The following is a 20508-nucleotide window of genomic DNA, read 5'->3' on the forward strand; positions in this document are numbered from 1 at the left end:
CCTTCCTAACAGCACTGTGGATGTACCTACCCCAGATGGACTGCAGCGGTTCAAGAAGGCAGCTCACCACCACCTTCTCAAGGGCAATTAGGGATGGCCAGTGACACCCACATCCCATGAATGAATAAAAAAAAAATTTGGATTGCATTCTCAGCCCTAAAAGGGTTATTGTGTAGAAATTACAAAATCTTCTAAAATGTCACGAAGCAGCACTAAATTAGTAAAAAATAATACTTTTTGCAGTTGGTGAAAAAGATCAAATAAATAACATTAAAGGAAATATGCCATTGAGGAAGCTTGTGCGCATTAATTAAAGTTATTATTTAAATAATCTTTCAATACTGACACAATGCAAATGTCGATAAAGATAACAAATTTTAGATCAATAAATTTCATAAGAACATATATCAAATAAGCACTTTCACTCTAAGTAATGAAAATTAACAAATCCTTTTAGATTGAGAAACTATAATTCTGATATAGCAATAGGTATACAGAAATATCAGGAAACACAGACATATTATTAGCTAACATTGTTCCTCTGGAAGTTAATGATAAAAAAAAACTTTATTCACCCTTAGTGACAAGATTTTTCTCTGTAATAAATAGTTTTAATCTTGAATGCACTTACAATAGTAAGCTTCCCTGAAGCAGGTGGACCCAGTAGAAAAATCCGGGGAACTATAAAACATTTGGAAGAAAATATTATATTCAGGTAAAATTATTTTTAATTTTAAAAAATCAAGTATTGCAATTCCTTGCCAATGCTTGTTTTGTGCAAAATTATGCCAAACTAGGGTGAATCATGCAGCTTTTAAAATTTAAATAAATGTACTAGTTCCTATTTGTTGTTCTATATTTGATTTTAACTAAAATAACATAATGGCATTTATTTTGTGTCATACAATGAGACCAGTCTATGTCTGTACTCAAAGTACAACTGCAGCATTGATACAAAGCGGTTTTAATTTTCACTGATGCTAATGTTGTGCTGTAACTCCAGAGAGAGAGAGAGTCTAACTCCATTTCACTCCGGTATCACGTTGCACCAGACTCTGGATTAACAGTCTAAATTCTTAATGTCGATCCAAAATGAGACCAATTCTACAGCTGTAGTGTAAGTGCAGTTTGATGTGGGTTTTTAGCATTCCCTAAATACAGATTCACTTCTGAATTACATATTTAATGCTGAGATTGGATATTAAGTGGTCACTTCTTTAAAGTTTGCTTTTATGGCAGGTACCATAGTTTATTGTTTGAGTTACAAGCATCTAACATGCCTGAAATTAAATAGAACAGCCCAACCCTGCAGGAGCCTTTTAAAAAATCTAATTACTTAACAGCACAATCAACATTACGTAAGCTGGATTTTTTTGGTAACCACTGCCTCTCACCTTCTGCTGGTACCCATTTGTGACATATTTACAACTATATTTGTGGCAGTTCTTTTAAACACAGTTTATTTGGTGTCCTAACATCTGTCAAAAGCATCCATCACGCTCTTCCACAATGCAGTTAGAAGCTGATTCATAGCTCGTTGGTAGATGTTAACATATTTCATTAAGCTTTCCCCTATAGTATTGCATTAATCACTACCTGGCCTACTGTTTTTCAGATTTTAAATTTCATTTCTTCATGTCTATTCTTTGGTATCCAGAATCTCAAATTTTTTTCTCTCCAACAATTTTTTAAAAATAGGTAACAGCAGCAAGAATTCCATGGGAATCATTTACCGAATGAAAATTAGTCCTGGTACCAATTCATTTTAAAAGCTAAAATAAGGTTGAATCAAAATACATTTTTGTTGAATAATGTTGAATTAAAATATATTGGGGGGGGGGGAGGAAGAAACTGTACTTATTAATAAAATACAGTAAAAATGGATGCAAGACTAATTGGTGATTTGTGCTAACTGATTTTTAATTTGGGCTGATTAGAACAGTGGAAAACTGTTGAAGGTTGCAACAAGTCTAAAAATCTGTTGGATCCAGCCCAGTAATTTGCCAAATTCACAGATTTTAGCTCCATTTGGAACAGGGCTTCTGCCCAAATTCCATTGTCAAAGTTGCTTGGACATATATGTAACCTTTTTTAAAAAGTCAATTACAATGTTTTATGGGTGAGCACTTAACAATGACAGCATTCATCCATAGTAAAATTCTCTGTATGCAACACCAGCAACAAAGAATCATAAGAGCAATGCATAGAATTTTTAAAGGTTCTGTAAAATCTTGAAATTTATTTTAACGCACGTCCAACATGGGTGCCACAGGAATAATACAACTAAATCCAATATGTAAATATGTTCCTTTCTGTTCAAAGTAAATACAGAAAACAATGAATTATTTAAACTCAATACAATCAGCACAAAACAAGCTCTAGCGCCATCATCAGCAAATTTCTTTCAAACTACTTCAAAGCAAATTTTTCTTTGGCAGACATGACTCTTTTGAGGATTGTCTAATCTCATCCGTAGGAATAAATCCTCAGGTGATTCAAGCCTTTACACTCAAGATTCTCCAGTTAAGGGATCAGTGAAAAGCAGAATTATTCTATTATTAACACAAGGTCAAACTCTTGTTTGGGGGGCGGAGGGAACACTGCCTTGGGCTACTGTAATTGTTCATTCCATATAAAAAAAGCTATACTTGCCCTAGGTCATATTTTTCAATAAAAGGAAACAAAATCATTCTATAATTGGATTACTTCCCTTGTAGATTTCTAACTGACAAGACTGCAAGCACGTTTCTCAGACAGACACCAATTTTGTACACAGCTGTTCTACCCTTGTGCAGGTACGCAAGTAGTACACCCATCGGTTTTAAAATAAAGACACTGAAACACAACGTGAAGCAAATATAAAAAAGTAAATAATTGCAGTTGTAACCAAACTTTCAAAAGTTTCAATGATTATGTTAAGTCTGTAAGTCCCTCAAATAATGCACTGTCATTTTGAGGATCCCCATGTCTTATAGAACTAAAAGGCACCAACTAGGGTTCTTGATATCGCACAATCTGACATAACAAATTCTGATTACACCATTGAAAATTACATAAAAAGATAAAAGTGCAACAACTTTTCATAAATGTTTTTTTATAAAAGAATAAATTAATGGAGACTGGAACAGGATGTCTTTACAATAGGATATAAATCATTGCAGCCACTAGATTGTAGAGCAAAGTACAGTCTTGTCAAGTGTGACATTATAATTTATAAAAGAATTGATTTTTTTTTCCCAGCGCCTATTTTCTCCTCAACAAAGCTGCTTTTCTCCAGACATCTTGAGCCAGGAGGTCTAACTTTTGTTAATCCAATCCACAATGCCAAGCAATGATACACTGGCAATTTTAGTTTTCTCTTTGATCAGACTCTCTAAAGCTTGCAGCTTTTACTACACAATTAGACCTGTGCTAAAATTTTGAACAGCCAGAAAAACAACTTAGCAAAGCACTCATATTTCCACTGACATGAAAATGTGCCCTCACCTTCATCGTTTTCATTTTTAAGATGATCTATCATATACTGAATGGGATCCGTTGGTTTATCCACTAGCAGACACTGTAACATTCTCTGAAGGACACAAGGAAATAAGTAAAGAGGTTACATTTCCTGCTGATAACCCTCATGGACTATTAGCTTTGTGTATACATATGTATTGTATGCAGGAATTAGGCACAAGTACAATGCCAGACTGAAAAAGATTGAAAATAAGTCATTTTTGCAATAAATAGGGCTGAAGACATAACTAGCTGAACCTAAGATCACAAGATAGACTCAGATGAAGAGGGCCCTTTAGCCCATTTGATCTCTTCCTTCCCTGAAGGCCAACTCCACATTCTTCCTATAACAGCATCTAGTCATTCCTTAAATCAGTCTACCTTCTTGGCCTCAACTACTCTCCTGTCAGCCTACAATTATTACAAATGCATAAACCTTATTAGCTGCTTCATATGATTATGAACTCAACCAAATCTGACCCTAGTAAATAAAAAGATTTCTGTGAGATACTTGTGAACAAAAATGTTTGTTGATCATTAAATGCCTTAAAACATGCAAATATAGAATATTTTTAATCTACAATTCAAATAAACAAAACTTTTCAAGTCTAATTTTACAATGAGCCTAGCAGTCTATATTGTATTTATAATGGTGGCAGCTGGGCAGTACAACACATTAGAATACTAAGAGCACTAAGATATGGATTCAAACCTATGATTTCCAATAGTGATTTCATCCTTGAACTTGAACTGTTGGGGGAGCTGGTAAGCGGAGTAAAGACCCTTCCCCACAGATATGAAAGCAACATATAATACTCTTTTTGACTTTCTTAAACATTATGAGAATCTTCCCACCTGCTTCCAGACTGGGAATGATATTGCACATGCCTGGACCTAAATGACAGAAGGGAAAAACTGGATATATAAATCTTCAATCATAGGAGCATAGGAACAAGAGTAGACCATTTAGTCCAACAAGCCTGTTCCACTATTCACTGAGATCATGGCTGATCTGTGATCTACCTCTAAATACACGCCTTTGCCCCATATCCCTTAATATCTTTGATTAACAAAAATCTATCAATCTCGGATTCAAAATTAACAATTGATTTAATATCAACTGTTGTTTGCAGAACAGAGTTATTCTACCACCCTTTGCATTTCCTAACTTCACTCCTGAAAGGTCTTGCTCTGATTTTTAAGACTATGCCCCTGAGTCCTAAACTCTCCAACCAGTGGAAATAGTTTATCTCTAACAACTGTAGCTGCCCTCTTAATCATAACAAATGAAAGTTAGGATAATACGACTATTCAGAGCATCAATTTAAATCTTTCCACAGTCCATAACTATCCCAATTATAAACGATTTCTTCCCTCCATCCAACATCTTCATACTGTTGTTTTAACAATCACATGTAACTTTTCAGTTTCAGGATACAATAAATGTACCTGTCCAGTTCAATCTTTAGAACTAAAACATTTAATATTTTGTTGTACAATAAAAATACTTACATAACCCAAAATGGTCCCACCTTTTAGTCCAATTTCCAAAATTACTTGGTTCGTACGACATCAAATTACTGTCACATGATCAGCTATACTTAGTCTACCTAAATATCATACAATCCTGGGTCAATGTCGTTTCCACCACAAAATGGTCTATGGAAAAAACAGATTTGACAGGCTCAAAGGCCGTTTCCCATTCCATATTTTTTTCTGAACATAAGCATGGTCAATTAGTTGAATTGTAACTTCAGCAAAAACAGTTGTGTTATGTGCCTTTATTCAAGAATAGCATGTTTCATTGGAAATATCCAAACCCTAAATCATATTTTTGCAGAACATTTCCATGCATTGTGTATTTTTCATACTATTCAAAAATACAAAACAGGGCAATTTCATTGCAGAAAATCAATCGACAAAACATGAAAATATTTCTGCTACTGGATATCTGTCTGGGACTTAAGAAGAACAGGTTACTCAAGTTTCCCCTCAGGGTTACAGCAAGTCTGGTTTTGATGGTTCAAACCATGAAAAATTGAATTACAGCTTCACATCTTTAAATGGATCGGCAATGTTTCCAACAGTTTTTAAACAGAGTGACCGTTGACAATGTAGCCAATCTGCATCACTGATCATGTCACAATGGGCTAATAATTGGTCCTTGCCGTATTTTGGGCGTGGGAATTCGCGACCTGCCCACACTCATTCAGGCGGAGATAGGCAGTACATATATTTCATGCTGGTACCCGAATTACCTGATTGTACCATAGGACCAAGCACCTGCTGCATTGCTGGCTGCCTCTGCACTCAGTAGGGAGCCAAGCAGAATGTGGTGCAGCCAGCCTTCAGTTCTTAAAGGCAGTCTGTCTCTCTTAAAGGGAAGCTGCACTGAATTACAGGAGAGTGAATACTATTGCTGCAATTGTAAACAAGGAAAATGGAACACCAGGACAGAGAGATGATTCCAGGGCCATAGATGTAGTGCTGGAGGTGGACAGGAAGAAAGACGTCATAGTTCCGTTTGGGGCCAGGAGGCCTTCAAGGGACCACCCGCAGAAGGGTTTGGGAGCAGGTAGCCAAGGAGGTCAATTCCCAGAGACTAGCCCTGAGGAGCTGGCAGCAATGCCACAAGAAGTCTAATGATCTCACATGGATGGCCAAGGTCAGTGAATGTACCTTCACATGAAATCTTCTACCCACCACTCCAACAACTGCTCATGCTGCTCCATGCACCACATTCACATCGCTCATCCAGCACCAGTTCCCGGCACTCAGAACTCACACCTAACATCCGGATACTCCACCTCACCCTCATACACCTACCCAAGTAGCCAGCCTCACACCCATAGGAACATAGGAACAGCAGTAGGCCATTCAGCCCCTCGAGCCTGTCCCGCCATTCAATGAGATCATGGCTGATCCGCAGCCTAACTCCACATACCTGCCTTTGGCCCATATCCCTTAATATCTTTGCTGAACAAAAATCTATCTTAGATTTAAAATTAACAACTGTTCTAGCTTCAACTGCTGTTTGTGGGAAAGAGTTCCAAACCTCTACCACACTTTGCACGAAGAAGTGCTTCCTAACATCTCTCCTGAACGGTCTGGCCCTAATTTTTAAACTATGCCCTCTAGTTTTAGAATCTCCAACCAGTGGAAATAGTTTATCTTTATCTAGACTGTCTTTTCCTGTTAATATCTTGAAGACTTCGATCAGATCACCCCTTAACCTTCTAAATTCTTGTGAAAACAGGCCTAATTTGTGTAATCTCTCCTTGTAACTTAACCCCTGTAGTTCAGGGTGTAAAAGGTGTCGCTATGGGTACCCGCATGGGTCCTAGTTATGCCTGTCTTTTTGTGGGATATGTCGAGCATTCTTTGTTCCAGTCCTACTCAGGCCCCCTCCCCCAACTCTTTTTCCGGTATATTGATGACTGTATCGGTGCCGTTTCCTGCTCCCGCCCCGAACTAGAAAACTTTATCAACTTTGCTTCCAATTTCCACCCTTCTCTCACCTTTACATGGTCCATCTCTGACACTTCCCTTCCTCGACTTCTCTGTCTCCATCTCTGGGGATAGGTTGTCTACCAATATCCATTATAAGCCCACTGACTCCCACAGCTACCTCGACTACACTTCTTCACACCCTACCTCCTGTAAGGACTCCATTCCATTCTCCCAGTTTCTCCGTCTCCGACGCATCTGCTCTGATGATGCTACCTTCCATGACGGTGCTTCTGATATGACCTCCTTTTTTCTCAACCGAGGATTTCCCCCCACTGTGGTTGACAGGGCCCTCAACCATGTCCGACCCATTCCCCGCACTTCTACCCTCACCCCTTCCCCTCCCTCCCAGAACCGTGACAGGGTTCCCCTTGTCCTCACTTTTCATCCCACCAGCCTCCATATCCAAAGGATCATCCTCCGCCATTTTCGCCACCTCCAGCGTGATGCCACTACCAGTCGCATCTTCCCCTCCCGTCAGCATTCCGAAGGGATCGTTCCGTCCGCGACACCCTGGTCCACTCCTCCATTACCCCCACCACCTCGTCCCCGTCCCAGGGCACCTTCCCCTGCAATCGCAGGAGGTGTAATACCTGCCCATTTACCTCCTCTCTCCTCACTATCCCAGGCCCCAAACACTCCTTTCAGGTGAAGCAGTGATTTACTTGTACTTCTTTCAATGTAGTATACTGTATTCGCTGCTCACAGTGTGGTCTCCTCTACATTGGGGAGACCGAGCGCAGACTGGGTGACCGCTTTGCGGAACATCTCCGCTCAGTCCGCAAGCAGGACCCTGAGCTTCCGGTTGCTTGCCATTTCAACACTCCCCCCTGCTCTCATGCTCACATCTCTGTCCTGGGATTGCTGCAGTGTTCCAGTGAACATCAACGCAAGCTCGAGGAACAGCATCTCATCTACCGATTAGGCACACTACAGCCTGCCGGACTGAACATTGAGTTCAATAATTTCAGAACATGACAGCCCCCCATTTTACTTTCATTTTTAGTTATTTTTTCTTCCTTTTTTTTTACATTCCTTTTTACATTTTTTACAATCTTTTTTTGCATTTATTTCATTTCATCTTAGTTTGTTCAGTTTGCTTACCCACTGTTTTTTCAGGTTGTTTTTCTTCAGGTTTGCACTTGCTGCTGTTCAATATTCAGTGTATTCACACCTAAACTGTACTAATGCTTTGTCTTTCAACACACCATTAACATATTGTTTGCCTTTGCTCCGTGACCTTTTGGTCAGCTATGTGGCCTGGTCCAATCTGCACCTTCTCCTTGGTTATCTCTTGCCCCACCCCCACCTCACTTGTTTATAATCTGTGACTTTTCTAATATTTGTCAGTTCCGAAGAAGGGTCACTGACCCGAAACGTTAACTCTGCTTCTCTTTCCACAGATGCTGCCAGACCTGCTGAGTGATTCCAGCATTTCTTGTTTTTGTCCCTGTAGTTCAGGTATCATTCTTGTAAACCTACATTGCACTCCCTCCAAGGCCAATATATCCTTCCTAAGGTGTGGTGCCCAGAACTGCTCACAGTACTCCAAGAGGGGTCTAACCAGGGTTTTGTACAGCTGCAGCATAACCTCTGTGTCTTTATAGTCCAATCCTCTAGATATAAAGGCTAGCATTCCATTAGCCTTTTTGATTATTTTCTGCACTTGCTCGTGGCTTTTTAAAGATCTATGCACCAGAACCCCCAAGTCTCTTTGGACATCCACTGTACTTAACCTCTTCCCATTTAGAAAGTACCCTGCTCTATCCTTTTTTGGTAAAAAATGGATAACCTCACACTTGCCCATAATTGAAATCCATTTGCCACAGTTTTGCCCACTCACCTAGTCTGTCAATATCTCCTTGCAATTTTATGCTATCATCTAGACTGTCTTCAATGCCGCCTAACTTTGTATCATCAGCAAATTTGGATGTATGGCTTACTATGCCATCATCCAAGTCGTTAATGAATAATGGGAATAATTCTCAATGCCTCCATATTACTTCCAGCTATTCAGCTATGGAAGGAACATCACCCAAAGACTGTTTCTTGCAGACCGTGACACAAAATAGAAGGAAGTAGAGCAGAACCGGAGGGGACAAGGACACCTGCATCTCCCCCTACAGAGATGGCTCTCCCTATGCCTTCCTTATGCCCCTTCTCAGTGCCCAGCTCACCCTCATCCTGTTATCTGGCATGATGAGCAAACTGTAGATGGTGTTTTCCACCCCTCCCCCTTCCCTCACCCCAACCTTCCCCTTCTGATTTTCTGATTTCAGACACCCATCAACTGCTTCCTGCCCAACCATGGGAGCCAGTGAGAGTGCAACGACACAACACTGATGAAGAGCCACCGTCACTTGATCTGACACTTGTAGCCACCAGCTCAGATAGTGACACTGCAGTCTCGCATGGAGTAGGGATCAGCATGTGGCGAATCACTGGGCATGAGTGGGCCGCAGCCAGGCCAGGGGTAAAGGATGGTTTGTTTGCCAGCTCACCAGAGAGCGAGTCGCAGGCGAGTTCTGTTACAGGCAACTCAGATGAGGATCTCTATGTGGCAGCACTCAAGATAACACTGATGGGCATGCACACCAAGATGCTGCATGCATTGGCTGGCCTGCCAGACAGCCTCCTGTCACTGTCAAAGAGCATGAAAAAGTCTGGCTCCAAGTTGCAGAGGGCATTGCGCAGAGCTTCCGCTCTCTGAGGCTTCTACTCCAACTCCATCGTGCTGCAGACCCACATACTTGTTGCAGCCTTTGTATGGACAGATCACCAAATCCTCTGCCCTCCCTGTGAGAATGCAGCAAAACTCTGCGAAAACCAGGAACTCACCACAACACCTCCGAAAAAGATTCCATGGTACTTCCAGAGACTTTACAATAGCAGAAGTTATTCAAAATTACCTTACTTGCAAGTTCAGTCCCTAGTACTTTAAGTAACACTCGTGCTGGGCCTGTCCTGCAGCTGTGCTTGATCTTCGGTGACTTACAAGTGAATTCGTCCAATGGACCAGTGTGGTCCAAATTTGGAAAATGGGCATCAGATCAGCCACTTGAGCTGCGTGACATCGAGATAGCATGAAATCACCTGCATCCAGCGCAGATAGGGCCGCCGACGCGAGCGCCCTTCTCAACATGGTGTGGTGTATGGACCGTGCCAGAAGCAACTGGCAGTACACTTCCAGGAGGATGCTACGCTTCCATAGTACCATCTCCAGTGGCGCTATGGATCAGAATTTTGCGCCCATTGTCAATTGACATTGCATCCAACCCTGTATCATACTATTGACAATATGGATTGGGAATTAATGGCTGCGGTGAGGATCGAGAGTTAATGATTAGGATCAGGAGTTAATGATTATGGTTCAGATCAGAATTTAATGGTCAGGGTTAGGACTGGGAGTTAACGGTTAGGGTTGAGAGTTAATGGTGAGGACTGGAGGTTGATGGTCAGGGTTAGAAACTGCTATTGATAACGCTGTTGTCACTAGATGGGCTTGTTTGTAAATTCCTGGCTTTAGTTCAGAAGCAACCAGCAGGAAATATTTTTTCTTTTTTCTTCCCCACCCCCCCAACCACCCCAGCCCAACGCCCAGTATTTTTTGACATTTTGACGGATATTGATCCTACCTGAAACTTTCCAGCACTGCCAACATAGGCAAAAACGAATGAGACTGGTGATCAACAAGAGTGGCACAGATCACCAATCCATTCCAAGACATGAAGCTATCTTTATTTTCAGAAGCGGTTTAAGTCAAAATAGGTTGACGGATTAAACTAGAAAGGAGTGTGTCTTGATGTTGATGCTTCTTGGTATCCGCTGCAACGACCATTTACCCGCAATAACTGAACAAGCTGAAAATTTTAACTTCAGGCAAAAAAAAATAAGATCTATCATGACATTAATCGTGATAATAGATGTCAAACATTGGCGCTGTTTACCTGCACAGTCTGAAATACTCCATGTTTCTCCGCGTACACTCCGAGCTCTGGGGATATCCGCAACGGCTTCTGTGTTGCGTCCATTTCTTTTAGATTAAAAATAATGTTTTTTTTAAATTGCACCTGGAGACGAGACCTTTCAGTTAAGGGCTCCTGAAGCGATAAAGGCCGCCCACTTCCACCGCTAATGAAGTCAACTTTTCTTCTTGGCACAAACGCCGGTGGCAGTTGAAGGCCGCGTTACCAAGGCAACGGAGCCCCAAACCCATCAGTCGGACGTCGACAAAGAGTTTACATCGACAGCCAAACCAGAGATTAAAAAGTAATCACGACCAATTTATTTAGTGATTTATGTTAGAGTTTCTGATTGAGCCTCTTACGCGGTGCGCAAACCGTTGCCATGGATACCGAGTTGTTGTGTCTGGAGTCCTCCAGCTGACCTGTAGAGTTCCTTCCAAAGAGATAATGCAAAAAAAATGTTTTATGCGCTTTTAAAAATATTAAACAGGAGTAAATTGCTAACTGCTCTCTCCAACGTCCAATTTCCTGTCAATGTCCCACCTCCTAATAACCATTTTGTGCCAACCTTGGAGAATGAGATCCCCAGTCAACGCATCCAACTTCTGGGAGATAGCTTCAACAGCAGCAGAGTCTTCTTTCACGAAAGGGGCAGGATCAAATAAAATAACTTAAGCGAACAGAATTGGGACTTTAAATGTTTTGAGATCAAGTAGAAGTTATTTAAGAGGCCCACAGTGAGCCAGAAACCCTTCTGGAGTGGACTCACTTAATTGTGTTGGAGCCAAATTCTGGAGCAAAAATGATTTAATTGTTCATGTTTTTCAATCTTTCGCCTTTTCTCCCCCACCCACACTTTGGGCTTGCACCTCCTGATCTCACGCTACTGCTTCAACTTTCTTTTCCCTAGATTGTCCCCTTCCTCCATTGCTTTCTCTTATTGTGTACCTCCCCTCATTGTTGCCCCTTGCCACACTCACCATTTCCCTCATCCTCTCCTCACAGTTGTTCTCACATGCCTCACAGTTCCTCTCTCCCTCTCACTGTTGCCCTTTGCCATCCTCAGCACGTCCCTCTTTGCTTACATCACCCATTCCCCTAACAGTATCTCCACTGGCTGCTCTTCTAAGTAATTTTAATGCAGCAAATATATTTGTACTATAAGAACTTAAAAACAATCATTTTGCCACCAGCAAAATGGCCAGCAAGCCTGGGAATGGTGGAAGATAAGGGCAGTCAGCAGTTGTAAAGTTCACAGCTGGTAAATGGGCAAAGATGATCGCATTTGAAACAGTCAAACCTGGAGGCAGTAAGCACCAGGGTGGCTGGGGCCACAGTATGAAGCTTGGAGGAGGCTTTATTTCCAGTGATGCTCGCTACAATTATCTTCTTACTGAACCGGAGATTGTTTCCTGTGTTATTTTTGGTGGATTTGGAGTAGCAGCATGGGGAACAATCATCCCACCAACACTAGCTTGATGTCCTAGGAGTTAAACATTTCAGTGAGAAGACAGTAATAGGCATCAGTGTGGGACAGGAGCGCAAATTTGGATTTTTCTATTTTCACATTCTCAATAAAAGTGCATATTTGTGACAGAATGGCTACCTCTAGTTTTTTTTTTGTAGGGAGCCATGCCTCCCAATCCTGTGCCAATCTTTCCTACAACTCCCTGTTTGAAACAACCAGTCAAGATTCTGGCCACTGTCCCAGGCTTGATTCCTCCTTAGATAAGCCTACAGCTTCCCTCTGTGTGACAGGCCTATCAAAGCATTCATCCTGGCCTTTTTATGAGCAGCAACCCCAAGTGCCCCATCTTACTCTCTCGCCAACCTTCCCACCCAGCGCACCAGCTAGTGGCTAATCTTTCCTGCATCCTACTCGTCCCACTCACCCCTCAAGGCTGATCCTGTGGATGCTGCCAACGGATCAGCTAGCACTGCCTCTCTCCTTGTCTCTCTCCAGAATATTCATTCACATATGAATGAGGCCTTTGCAGTCCATGAGCTTATTGTGGGTGATTGCATAAACATTATGGTCTTGATGGAAACCTGGCTGAGGGGGTAGAGACACCCTCATAAGACCATATAGCTTATCGAGCCTGCTCCACCATTCAATATGATCATGGCTGATCTTGGGCTTCAATTTCACTTTCCTGGCTCTCCCCATATCCCTTGATTCCCAGAGACAAAAAGTCTGTCTATCCCAGCTTTAAATATATTCAACAATGGAGCATCTACCCTCTGGGATAGAGAATTCTGAAGATTCACAAACCCAAATGAAGCCTCACTATACCTTCCAACATCTCCCCTGTTCAGACCATCATGGTTGCAGTGTAGCTCATCACCAAATCACACCTTGGGCTGTCACCCTACTCCTCTGCACCTTCTCCTGCTTTCCACATCTCACCTTGTTCTACTCTTCTCATTTAAAATCCCCATTTTCTACACCTAACCAAGTACCACCTCACCAAGATAGAGCCATAGAGAAATACAGCACTGAAACAGGCCCTTCGGCCCACCGTCTGTACTGACCATCAACCACCCATTTATACTAATCCTACATTAATCCCATATCCCCTACCACATCCCCACCTTCCCTCAATTCTCCTACCACCTACCTATGCTAGGGTCAATTTACAATGGCCAATTTACCTATAAACCTGCAAGTCTTTGGCTGTGGGAGCAAACCAGAGCACCCAGAGGAAACCCACATGGTCACAGGGAGAACTTGCAAACTCCACACAGGCAGTACCCAGAACTAAACCCAGGTCATTGGAGCTGTGAGGCTCCAGTGCTAACCACTGCACCACTCTTAAATGTCTTCACTGCTTTCCTCCTTCAGCCTCTGCATTGAATAACTTTTCATCCTCAGTGTTTTCAACCTCCATCTAATTTCATCACGCTCTCCCTCCTCTAAATTCACAGTCCTCCTATCCTCCCTTAATCTCTCCCTCCATATAAACTCCCCTACCCATATTCCCTTGACCTTGCCATCTCTCGTGGACTCGCTACTCCCATTGTGTCAATCACAGATATTGCCATCCCTGATCACTTCCTTGTATCATACTCCACCCACATCCCCACTTCCTCCTCTCAACCCTATTTCCTTCTGTGTCTGCCCCTGGAAATAAACTCTCTCCCAATTCACTTATAACTGCACTTTCAAAATCCCACTATCTAGCCTTTGGCCCTCTGTTCAGCACAACATTTCTGCAGCTAGCGATCTGCTCAACCACACCCTCACTTTTACCTTTGATGCCCTTGTCCCCATTAAAACCATTAATCTCCCTCATCCTGGTCAATCCCCTGGTACAGCCCTCATCTCCACTCCCTTAAGTCAAGGGACGCAGACTTGAATGGACGTGGAGGACAACTGGTTTAGCCATTAACCGCCAAATCTGGCTGGACCACATAAAGTACTATTAGGTCCTGTTCTCATCTGCCAAAATATTCCAGGATCATCCTGGAATGCAAAGATAAGTCCTCTTCCCTGTCTCTTCCACCCTCATCTCCAAAAACAAGTGCGAGAAGCTCATGGATTTCTTTGTCACTATGCTTGAGACCAACCTTTCAGCTGCCTCTGGCGCGTCCCTCCCCTCCCCTAGCCCACCAACCTAAACTTCCTTTAAGATTCCTTCGTGCCCTAGCCCTGAACTTGCATCTTTCTCTAATTTCTTTCCAATCTCCCCTCATGCCCTCTCTGAGCTCATCTCGTCAATGAGACACATCTTCTGCTCCATCGATCCTATTCCCACAAAACTGCGGACCACTCAACTTCCCTTCCTGGCGCCCATGTTACCTAATATTGTTAACTCTCCTCAGATACTGTTCTCCTCTCCTTCAAATTTGCCATCATCACACCTCTCCTCAAAAAAACCCTTGAACCCTCCATCCTTACAAACTACCATCCAATTTCAAATCTCCATTTCCTCTTCAAAGTCATTGAATGTGCTGTCACCTCTCATGTGTGTGCCAATCTTTCCCATAACTCCATGTTCGAATCCCTTCAATCAGGTTTCTGCCCCACCACAGTACCAAAATCACTCTGGTCAAAGTCACAAATGACATCCTATGGAACTGTTACAATGGCAAACTATCCCTCCTCATTCTCCTCAACCTGTCTGCAGCTTTTGGCATGGTTGACTACACCATCTTCATCCAATGCCTCTCCACCATTGTCCAACTGGCTGGGACTGCACTCACCTGGTGCCATCCTTATCAATCCAGTCAAGAACACAGCATCAGTTTATACATGTATGCTGACAACACCCAGCTCTATCTCACCACCATGTCTCTCATTTCCTCTCTAAATTGTCATACTGCTTGTCTGGCATCCAGTGCTAAATGAGGAGAAATTTCCTCTAATAAAATAGCTTTGGTTCCCACTATAAACTCCGTTCCCTAGCCAACAACTTCATTGGGATTCATTAATTAGGGGGACAAATGTCATCCTTTGTAAGCAAGACTGAGACTCCCACATGGTAAGTTGCCTACCTGGTACCAGGGTGAATGACATCTCTGCTGTAAGGAGTGTAGATGGAAGCATAAAATTACAAAGAGATATTAATAGATAAAGTGAATGGGTAAAAAAATGTGGCAAATGGATTTCAATGTAGGGAAATGTGAGGTTGTCCACTTTGGACCTAAAAAGGATAGATCAGAGTACTTTCTAAATGGTGAACAGCTAGAAACATTGGAGGCCCAAAGAGACTTCGGGGTCCATGTATATAGATTAGTAAAATGTCATGAACCATTACAGAAGATAATCAAATAGGCTAATGGAATGCTGACCTTTCCATCTAAAGGTCTAGAATACAAGGGGGTGGAAGTTATTCTACACAGCTAAACAAAGCCCTGTTTAGATGACACCTGGAGTACTGTGTTCACTTCTGGGCACCACACCTTTTTTTTTTAGAGATACAGCACAGAAACAGGCCCTTCGGCCCACCGAGTCTGTGCCGACCAACAACCACCCATTTATACTAACCCTACAGTAATCCCATATTCCCTATCACCTACCTACACTAGGGGCAATTTACAATGGCCAATTTACCTATCACCTGCAAGTCTTTGGCTGTGGGAGGAAACCAGAGCACGCAGCGAAAACCCACGCAGTCACAGGAAGAACTTGCAAACTCCGCACAGGCAGCACCCAGAATCGAACCCGGGTCCCCGGAGCTGTGAGGCTGCGGTGCTAACCACTGCGCCACTGTGCCGACCTTAGTTAGAATGTATTGGCCTTGAAAGGAACGCATGATACTGGATTCCAAGGGTAAATTACAAGGACAGGTTACACAAACTAGGGTTGTATTCCCTGGAATTTAGAAGGTTAAGTGGTGATTTGATCTTAGTTTTCGAGATACAATGGGAACAGAGACAGTAGATAGAGAGAAACTGTTTCCACTAGTTGGGAGTCTAGGACTAGGGGGCTTAGTTTAAAGCTTAGATGCAGACCTTTCAGAAGTGAAATTAGGAAACACTTTTACATGGGTGATAGAAGTTTGGAACTCTTCCACAAACGGCAATTGATGCTAGGTCACTTGTTAATTTTGTTACGACCGACCGCTCCAGTCGAAGCACCCAATCAAAATATATGATTCTGATTGTGGTGTGAGAAACGCACTGTTAGTTCAATCCTGTCGCTCTACAGATCGCCTAACATGTCATTTAAACTTTCCAATTAAAGAAAGATCCAGTCAAATTGTACCATCTATTAACACCCCGAATGAGGCTAACCAAACCAGGTGTCTTTAAATCAACAAATTAACTGTTTAATTAAAAAAACTAAATTCTTAAACACTATGAAGATATAAACAACATTTAAAATAGAAAAAATTAGAGTCCTTGCAAATTTACACTCCAATGTTGCTTGAGGTCCTCATAGACGTCCGATATGGAAAAAAGGTTCTTCCACAGTAGAACAGTCCGTCATCTAACTTCAGCAGTAGGTGATGCTTCCTTCTTCCGCGATGGATTTCAACAATTAACAACTTGTGAACACTTTCAATAGAATCAATCTGACTTTAGAGTTTTTGAGGGATAAAAGATTGTCACTGTCTAACTTCCCTTCCTTCGGTTTAAATGGCTCAACTTTTTTTTTGAATTTTGAGAGATAACAATTAAACAGGCTAAAATTCCCTTCCTTCAGTTTAAATTGTAGAGAGCTTTTTCTCAAGTGCTAAACACCACAGCTGTCTGTCTGTGTGTCTCTGTTAGAACAAACTGTCTTCAACTAAAAAGCCAGTTCAAAATTGAATTGCAACAAATATATCGCTTGATACTCAATCCCAGTGGCTATATCCATGGTAACAAGAATGCACCCTTTGAATCGCAGTCTCCAAATAGCTGTATCCAAGGCAACGAAAATGCACCTTCCTATAACTCCTGAGGCTTGCTGGTTCTTAAAGCAATACTGATCCTTTGCAAGCCTTAAAGGCAAACCACATATTACCCGGATAAAAAAAACTAAACGTCCATGACAATTTTAAATCTGAGATTCATAGATTTTTGTTAACCAAAGGTACTAAGGGATATGGGGCAAAGCCGAGTATATTGAGTTAGTCACAGATTAGCAGATCTCATTTAATACCAGCAGAAGAGGCTCAAGAAATATGTCATTGTGCAACTGCACAACAAAGCAAATTCACAGTGAAAATGTCATGGGCCCCCACAAGATGGTGCACTTCAGCTTGCTAACACTAAGAAGTTGTGGGAATAATATAATCATGAATAAATGCAACTTTGTACAAAGAAGATGTAGCACAATTAGGTGTTGCACAGAAAGAATATTTATCTGATTATATATTGAAAATAGTGGCACCAAAGGAAGTTAGAAAATAGATTTTATTAAATATTTTTGCAGAATATTAATTGACTGTAAAAATATATTATGGGGTATTTTTGGAATCTTACAGGCACACATGCTCAAAAATTTAATACAGCAAAGAAACATTTTGGTTTATGAATAGAATGTGTGTGAGTGAGCAAGAGACAGAGACAGCAGTAAAACATACTGCTGCCTCATGGTACAATGCTCCTGACATTTATTTGAGCAAAGCCGCAAGCAACACATTAGTATATATGAAAAACAGTTAATCTAATGCATTTCAAAAATGGGCATCACACTTTTCTATATGCAATTTGTGTGTCTACTAAAGATTTATGAAGAAGAAAGAAGCGTATCCATTTGCATTCTACAGAGAAGCTTCCCAAGCCACAGAAAATATTGCCACAAGAGGCAGAATGTTTTTAGTTCCTAATTTATTTTAGCAATCATGCTTTTTTGATAAAAGCATGTCTGATTCCAAATTGAAATGAGCATTGGGTTCCAAAGTGTAGAGCACAACTATAGGGGAAACATTTGCAGGTTTATGGGGTAAGGGCAGGGGTGTGCAATTAACTGGACAGCTCTTTCAAAGAGTCGGCACAGGCATGATGGGCCAAATGGCCTCCTTCGTTGCTGTATTATTCTATGATTCTATGACTCTATCTTGTAGTCTTAAAGAGACACACCACTGAGCTTTAGCATCAGAATAATGCATTGCGTTTTATGATATAATGGGACAATCTCTTCCTCTGCCACATCTAGAGGGGATTAAGAATGAGAGATTAGAATGGTTTGCAGTGCAATTTGTTACTTTGTGTAGGAATGACATCCTTGCTTTATAATATGTTTCATTGATAGTTAATGCACAGTATTATGAAATGTGAGGGAAGAAAATGAGAAAGTTATAATTAACACATAGGACCAAGAGAGAGCCATTCAGCTCTTGACATTGTTTCACCATTCAACTAAATCATGGCTGATCTGTACCGCAACTCCATTTATCCACCTTTGATCCATTTCCCTTGATACCCTTAGCTAACAAAAATCTATCAATCTCAGTCTTGAAAATTTCAATTGACCCAGTATCCATAGCCTTTTGAAGAAGTGAGTGCTTTCTAATTTCATTCTGAAAGGGCTAGCTCTAATTTTAAGATAGTGCCCCCTTGTTCTGGATTCCCCCACCAGAGGAAATAGTTTTTTGATATCCACTCTGTCATTTTAAACACCTTGATAAGATCGCCCAATAATTTTCTAAACTCAAGGGGATACAAACTAAGGACGGAAACTTCCCAGAATCGAGGGATGTCCCGATGTCAGGGAGTTTTCGGGTAACCAGCATGCTCAGGCGGGAGGCCAGACTTTGCCCATGATATTGCCAGGACAAGGCAATCAAGAGTCGGCAAGCGGTAAAGGCTAATTAAGGAAGGCGAGCAGGCCTTCCATGCTGCCAGCCCAATTAGAGGACTGGCAGCTCTGCAGCCTCAGCAGTGCCATCGAGAGAGGTGGCTGCTGCTGTGGCAGCAAGGAAAACACAAGGGCGCCTCCATTTTGAGGCACACTTGCTGGGGTGGCAGAGAATTGTTTTCTTTGCTGGAGCCAAGCAGGCAGGTCCCGGCGATGGTGGGGGGAGCCCTTCCAGTGGCAGCATCAGGGCTACAGAAGCGGCCTTTGCCACTGTCAGTCCCCTCTTTGGGTTTGCCTGCAATGGCACCCCATGGAAGCCCCTCCTTGCAGGTGGCTGCCTCCTCACATGGCATGCGGACCACTCTGCCACTGGAAAAATGTCAGCGGCCCAGGAAAATAGCCCTTAATTGGGCCTTTAATTATTCAAATTAGTTGCCCATCTCCAGTCAGTGGGCAGCCAAGTCGCTGCCATTCACGCCACCAGGAAATTTCTCCAGTGACGTGACTGCATGGGGAGTAGTCCTGGCATGGTTCCCCAGCATTTTACCAGTCCACCCGTCTCCCAGCCCGCTGCCCCATGGCCAGTAAAATCTCGACCTAAGTTTCTGCAATGTGTCCATAATTATTCCTTTAAGCTCCAACATCATTCTGATGTATTTGCACTCTACCCTCTCCCAAAGCCAATATAATCCTTCCTGAGGTACAATAGCCAGAACCCACCCTCATTTATAGAACCCCCCTACCCCCACCCCTTTATAGAACTCATCCCCACCGCCTTTACAGAACCCACCTCACCTCCCACCCCTTTATAGATACCATCCCACCCCTTTCCCCCTTTATAGAACCCACTCCACTCCCCACCACTTTATAGAACCAACCTTATTTGCATTCCATTGATATTCCTAATGCTATTAGTTGTAGCATGTGTATACACCAACATGCTTAAAATGTGAACCTGGTAATTTTTGAGAGTTAGCAAATAGATCATTGCTACAGTATACAGACATGTACAGGAGCTGAAAAGACCACTTTGGTCTATCTGCCTGGCCCCAGAGTTCTAGCACAGAATACAAAAAGCTCTACTTACACCCCTCAATTGATTGTCTCTCCAAACAGCTGTCCAATTCCTTTTTAAAATTATTGATGTTGTCAACTTCACTAGCTTCTCCAAGGTGCTCATTCCAAACATTCAAAACCTTCTGTGTGAAATAGTTTGATATGTCCATTCATCTTCCCTTTTCTGAACTTGATCCCATTCCACTTTGTTGTCGTTCTGAACACCATTGTAAACAGTTTCTCAGGGTTCAA

General features: G+C 42.0%; 1 protein-coding gene across 4 annotated transcripts in view; it reads right to left on the bottom strand.

Moving 5' to 3' along the window:
• The window catches only part of ak8 (adenylate kinase 8), a 148389-nt gene extending 136914 nt beyond the window's left edge, over positions 1 to 11475 (bottom strand). The window contains exons 1-4 of one of the 4 annotated variants that reach the window (XM_068011862.1): positions 10953 to 11035; positions 5031 to 5157; positions 3487 to 3571; positions 632 to 681 (exon numbers count right to left, since the gene is read on the bottom strand). In XM_068011862.1, the coding sequence (XP_067867963.1) occupies positions 632 to 681; positions 3487 to 3568 (132 nt within the window). In that variant the 5' untranslated portion in view covers positions 3569 to 3571; positions 5031 to 5157; positions 10953 to 11035. Of the gene's footprint in view, positions 1 to 631; positions 682 to 3486; positions 3572 to 5030; positions 5158 to 10952 lie in introns of all 4 variants that reach the window. The other 3 variants (XM_068011863.1, XM_068011861.1, XM_068011864.1) reach the window with 3 other exon arrangements.
• Positions 11476 to 20508: the final 9033 nt, after the last annotated feature.

The sequence above is a fragment of the Heterodontus francisci genome, chromosome 32, assembly GCF_036365525.1.
Source record: "Heterodontus francisci isolate sHetFra1 chromosome 32, sHetFra1.hap1, whole genome shotgun sequence".
Classification (NCBI taxonomy): Eukaryota; Metazoa; Chordata; class Chondrichthyes; order Heterodontiformes; family Heterodontidae; genus Heterodontus; species Heterodontus francisci.